At 45.0% G+C, this 6,236-nt stretch overlaps 1 protein-coding gene across 1 annotated transcript; it reads right to left on the reverse strand.

Annotated features, from left to right (window-relative positions):
• Positions 1-308: 308 nt before the first annotated feature.
• EPUS_06445 (uncharacterized protein) lies at positions 309-2,552 on the reverse strand (the record flags this gene model as incomplete). Its single annotated transcript, XM_007808149.1, has 6 exons — positions 309-538; positions 661-1,477; positions 1,554-1,761; positions 1,810-1,997; positions 2,054-2,293; positions 2,352-2,552. 6 exons carry the CDS (start codon positions 2,550-2,552, stop codon positions 309-311), a joined length of 1,884 nt encoding a protein of 627 aa, XP_007806340.1.
• Between the last annotated feature and the right edge of the window lie 3,684 nt (positions 2,553-6,236).

Here is a 6,236-nt window from a genome sequence, read left to right on the forward strand (position 1 = left end):
ACCAGTTAAAATGTATATGAGATAAAACTAGTTTTCAAGACCGTAATAAATATATAATATGATTGTGTATCACGGCGCGCTGGAGTCGCATCGTTCCAGTCTGTTGCTGGGTTACAAGTTGGGCGGTCAGGGTGCACCCTTGGACACTTGCAATCAAAATCAAAACGTCAGAGGCATGTATTATGTACCAGTACTGGGGCTTATCTATCATCTTGTCTATTTGCATTGTAAAGATGAAATGAAAGTTCCACTTGTCAATCTATTCGCCCCGCATGCCATACTCATAATGCAATAAGTCTCTTAGCTCATCATGTCGCTGGCGGGTACGTAATCCACATCTGGCTGTAGTTCGTGTAAAGATACTGCCCCGTTTGGGTGTTGTAAGTCAGATTCGTCTGCCTCACGCCCCCTGTTTGGAGATACCCGCTTTCAACGGTGCCGCCGGCAACGGGGCGTTGGAGGTGGTTGGCGCCGGCCATGACCGTGAAGTTGGCAAGGCTGAGTTCGAAGGGGTTACGGGTTGCTACGGTAGGGCACCCTGGCTCATGGAAATAAGGGATGAGTTAGTGATTGGATTAGAAGATAAGTGTGGTGATAGGACATCATCATCGTCTTAAGATTGAGAAATGGGGTTCGGTGGAAAAGCGGATGCTGACTCACCGAAATAGCTTGCATCGATCTTTTCACGAGAGATTTGCAGCTCAAAGTAGCCGCGGTAATAGCCTTCACTCCATTGCAATTCAGAATTATCTCTTACCAGATAACGACTCTGATTGGTGGCTTGGGAGATATTTCGACCAAAGCCCGTCGACGAGACAGCTGTTCCCGCAAACTCGACACCAACGGCACCGGCACCGGTTGCAGGGTCATAATCTGACTCGTCAAACCAGACGAGGTCGCTGACCCAGTTTGCGTGACTGTCTCCGGCAAGCATGATGTTGTTGCCGATGTTATTGTCGAAGAGATGTTGGTATGTCCTATTTCGGTTAGCCATGTACCCATCCCATTGATCGCCGTTGTAAGGATTCTCAAAAGTCCCGAACCAGGAGGTAGTGTTAATACGGGAGAAGACGAGCTGGTTGCCGATGATGCGCCACGTGGCCCCACGCTGAGCGGACTCAGAGAGTTGTCTGTAGAACCAGTTCTCCTGGTTCGAGCCCATGAGCGTGCGGCTCGCTTCGTTGGAAATATTGTAGATGTAGTTATTGTTCCAGCCCAAAGTTGTTATACTGCGATCGTAATGCCGCGTGTCAAGCATGAGCAGGTCGAACAGCTTACCCATCTTGAAGCTTCGCCAAATGCGCAGGTTGTCGTCCAATGACGCCTGACGGATCGGCATCCATTCGAAATACGCGCGCACGGCGTTCATTTTGCGTTGGTCGACACTGATCCCGCCAGCACGAACGAATGACTCTTCTGTGTTGTTCATTGCGCTGTATCCGCCTCTCCATCCGTTGTTCGCAATCTCGTGGTCGTCCTATATAATTGCAGAAAGCAAATCAGCCACCGCTTCCTAAACAATTGGGTTTCCACCAGAAAGGTGAGAGACCTACCCAAACGGGGATCCAGGGGAATTGCTGGTGTGACAGGAGAAGATCGAGATCCGTTCGGTATTGGGCAAGACGTGTTCGGTAGTCATATAATGTGAAGATGATGCGTGGTGGATTCGAGGCACGAGGGTCACGTCCTAGCACACCAGCTCTAGTCTCGTAGATGTAGTCACCCAAATGCAAAACATAGTCAACATTGTCCTTTCTTGCACTAATGCTATTGTTAGCTCAGGGAGTCACGTGGTTTCGGACCACACACGCATTGCCATAAGCATTGAAATAACCAGTCGGGTAGTTACTGCAACTATAGACTGCCAACCCGATAGGCGTTTCGTCGTGTTCGGCAGGAGCTGTCTTCGTGCGACCAATAGGACTGCTCGTGCCTGCTCCACACACATTGAACTGATAGTAATAGCTGGTAAATGGCTCGAGGCCCTTTGCTTCGACCTGCGATGTGTTAATAATTGGGCAACTGGGACGGTTAAGCTGGAGCATGCCTTGACAGTGTAGTCAATATCTGAGGTTGTGTAGGCACGGCCGGTGGTCACAACAGCTCCAGACATGTTTCGATTGGCGCTGACACGCCAGTCAACACAAATCGGGCGTGTGGAAGCTCTGATGTATCGTTCGGTTTCGTGACTGTACAGAGGGACAGTTCCTTCGACAGTGATATTAGAGGCATCATTTTCTACGAAAGGAGAGACTCGAGTCCATAGGATGACAGAATCGGGGTAGGGGTCTCCCTGACGAGGATGTCAGCGGAACGTGTGATGGTGCCGCCCAGTTCAGTCAGAGCCATACTGAAGCCACCCCGTGGGTAAAGTTCAATGAACTAGTGTTCCATCCTGTGTAATCACGCTTCTCCAGATGTCGAGCTTTGACCTTTGGCACGTCGATGCCCAAAACAGCGTGATTGAAGGAGGGACTATCATAGTTAATGTTGCCCTCAAAGCTTGCAGTACCGGCGGCTGCCAGTGCTGCGAGAATGAGGAAAGACACCATTTGGAAAGGAGAATTTGGGATCAGAATTGGTGCCTGTCGAGCGAGTCTACAAATGCATCAAGGAGCTTTGGCTGGAATACTTGTACCTCCTCTCAGTCGGAGCTGGTTGGGGCTCTCTCTCTCTAGCTCCATGTCGGTAGATGAGTATTTCGCACGGAACAAGCAGCTGGCTCCAGGACTGCTTTTCCACGCAGGTACTAGTAGCGCGAAGAGGAAATGACCAGGACGATCACCAGCAGTCTATTCCAACTTTCCTATCTCGCAGTTGATGCTCGTGGATGCGGTGCGGACGAAGATTGGACAATCTCTATGAGCAGCACTCGGCCGGGAGCAAGGGAAATGCTTGGCAGGTGGGGTCGAGCTTCCTGTTGCGGGTGTAGTACCCCTTGGCGTGGAAGTCGTATGTGGAGGTAGCTGAGGTATGAGTAACACGTGTGCTTGTACAAATGCTGAGTCTGTCTCACTGTTCTGAGATGTGTAATGGACGCCGAAAGCAGCGTCAAAGACCGCCCAAAAAGCGTCCTATGTACCGGAATCTAGAGCCGAGAGATAATCGCTGCTGGTGCACTGTCTTTTCTGATTTAGCTCCGCCCCATTTGGGGTTGGCGCCGCCTCGCCGCCTTTCCCATGTATCCCTTGTGTCACTGAATTGGTGACCCTCACTTATTAAGGATTGCTGCAGCCTTGGTAAGAAGAACACCAAGAATTTTTAAAGTGAGTTCTTATAATTGAATGTTTGACATCAAATGTTAAGAGGTCTTAAAAGCCTAAGATGTGTAGATGATCAGAATTCTTAGGGTTATCAAATGATGTAGTTTTCATTATGATAAGTTGAATAAGTAGGGTAATGCAGGCAGAGAAAGAGTCAGAAGCCAAGCACCTTTGGTGTTCTCTTTGCCAAGACTGCAGTAGAATCATCCGCTAAAATCTACTTTAAATCATTTAAGATTGCGGCAACGCTATTCTCTAATAAGAGAGGGTCACTAATTTAGTAACAAAGGGGATAAAAAGTCTACTTCATCTTCTTTATTGTCCGCTTTTTCCAGTCATTTGCTCCTGCCACTTTACTTGAAGTTTTTCTATATCCCTTGTGACCCCGATTAACCCCTGTCGTGAGTATCCTTCCTTGTAGAGCTTAGCGTTAAGAGATACCCGCGTTTAGCGGTGAGGTTATTTCTGCAGCCTTGGCATTAGGAACGTCAAAATTATGAAAGAGTGCTGCAGCCATAGCGTTAAGAACATCAATATTCGTTCAGACCTGGCTGCAGCCTTGGCGTCAAGAACACCAAAAGTGAATTATAAGAGTAAAACTTAAATTAGCTGTATTAGAATTATTATTAAAGCTAGAGATCTAAGAATAATATTATTCGATAGCCCTTAACAAGATCTATCTAAATATATAAACATAAAGTTAATAAAGCTATTATTTATTATTAATAAATATAAAAAGTAAAAAGTATTAGTTTTTAAAATTATTTTTGAGATTAATTATAAGAACTAAGCTACGTCATAGCTTGGTTAGTGGCCAAGTCCCCTGAGGGCTAAGCCCCCAAAAGGCCAAGTGGCAAGGAGTCCGTCCCTAAGAGCTCTGTGTCACACAAGTTGCCGCAGCCAAGCGCTCTTAGTTAAAGCTTGGCATCAGGATCAACTAGAACATGAATGGAACTCAACCAAAGTTCACATAAGTAAACATGTTGATATAAGGGCATTGTGCCACAGATGTATAACTCATCTGCTACATATGAACTCTCATCTATGTTCTGGCTAACATTGACCAGTCTCATAGCTGTTTAGAGCTTCTTCATGCTCCTTGGCGGTAGTCTATATAACAGACTAGGTGCTCCCTAGATAGCTAGAAGAAGCAAGCAATTCAACCACATCAGTAAGACACTTCTACTTTATTGATACTTGACTACTCTTAGTTGACTTCTATCTACTTCCGTTATCACCTTTTTCACATTAACTTTATTAATATAAAAGATATAATATAGTTTATAAATAACTTACGTATATAAGTAGCCTGCGTACCTTTTTTAATATTATAACCTTCTAATTATTAGATATAACTATAAATAGAATAAGATGTATAATAAATAATATTAGAATGTCTTTAACTTAGGTATAAGCTAAGAACATAAGTCAATTATAAAGACTATAAAACTATCTAGGAAATAAGCGTGCTTATATAGACTAGGAGATTCGTGCTCATGAGTGATCAGACATGATCACTTCTGAGCATTGCTTATCAGTCCCTCCTTATGAACACCTTGCTCAAGGTCATCTCCGCATGAGCATGTCCTTTCGCTAAGCCCCTTGGGCATGGTTAGTTCCAGGGTCTCCTCACACAGGGTCCGTGCAGCCCTCAAGGCCTGTTGGTGCCTAGTGTGTCCACGTGCTGTAACAGATCAGATCATTCGAGATTGTCAGGAGCGCTAAGGGTCGTGAGCGATGTGACAATATAGCGTACAAATAGCATGCGTCTCGCAGACGTAAAGCACTATCAGTAGTGGCGACGAAGGATGGACTCCCGACTTTTATAAGTCGAACGATGGAGAAACTCTGACTCCTAGAGTGCAGAGTTCTCCATTTGTGTGTGCGCACGCGCTAGGTGTGCGTAGCGTGCTTGGTACGCTTGGCAGCCTTGGCGTGGCGTAACACTCTTAACCTTAACTAGATAAGGATCTCCTCTGCTTTACTATGGCTACTGGGGTAAATATTGTACCCCCCCCTGGTCAAAATTTCTTACAAAACGCCCTCTTTACATACACATCCTTGTTAGCATCCCTGTCGCTATTTCTCACGAATTTTGCTCATCCTACGCATCCTACGAATTCTGCACATTCGAATTCTGCGCATTCTACGAATTCTACGCGTTCAAATACTGCGAATTTTACGATGCCTGCTCCTCCTCCTCCTTCTTCTCCTCCTCCTCCTCCTTCTCCTCCTCCTCCTCCTTCTACTCCTCCTTCGAATCCCTCGAATCCCTCGAATCCCTCGAATCCCTCTCAAACTACTCGAGATCAACGTTTGCAAATTCAAACGTTACATGACGCAGGGCATACATACAACGAAATTCTTCAGCAGCTACCAAATCTTACACGACGTCAAATTAAATATGTTATACATAATTGATTAACACCTAAAAAGTGCCCTGGCAGACATTTAATAATTTTAAATAAAGAACTTGAACAAATTATTACGTGGGTTTGTTCTTCTACAGCAAATCGACGTACACTATAGATACAAATCCCTCTTGCTATAAAGATTAATATTAGATGATACGCTATTCGAAATGCTTTACGAAGAGCAGGATTCTCACGTTAAGTTGCTCATTATAAACCCCTATTTCTAAGAAGAATCAACAAGCGCGTCTATAATAGGCTCACAAACACGTTAATTAGACGTACGAACAATAGGAAAAGATACTATAGAGTGACAAAACATGGGTTAATAGGGATCAACATACAAAGACGTACGTTACACATCAACCTAGTGAGGAGTGGGACCCTACATGTATTGTTGAACGCTATTAACGACGTAAAGGTTGGATGTTTTGGGGCTGTTTTCATGGTGATAAGAAGGGCCCTGGTGTATTTTGGGAGAAAGAATAAGGGAGTATTAAAGAAGCAACATATCAAGAGCATATCATCCCTATTATTGACAATTAGATACGTACAAATAGAG

This window comes from Endocarpon pusillum (assembly GCF_000464535.1).
Source record: "Endocarpon pusillum Z07020 unplaced genomic scaffold scaffold991, whole genome shotgun sequence".
Taxonomy (NCBI): Eukaryota; Fungi; Ascomycota; class Eurotiomycetes; order Verrucariales; family Verrucariaceae; genus Endocarpon; species Endocarpon pusillum.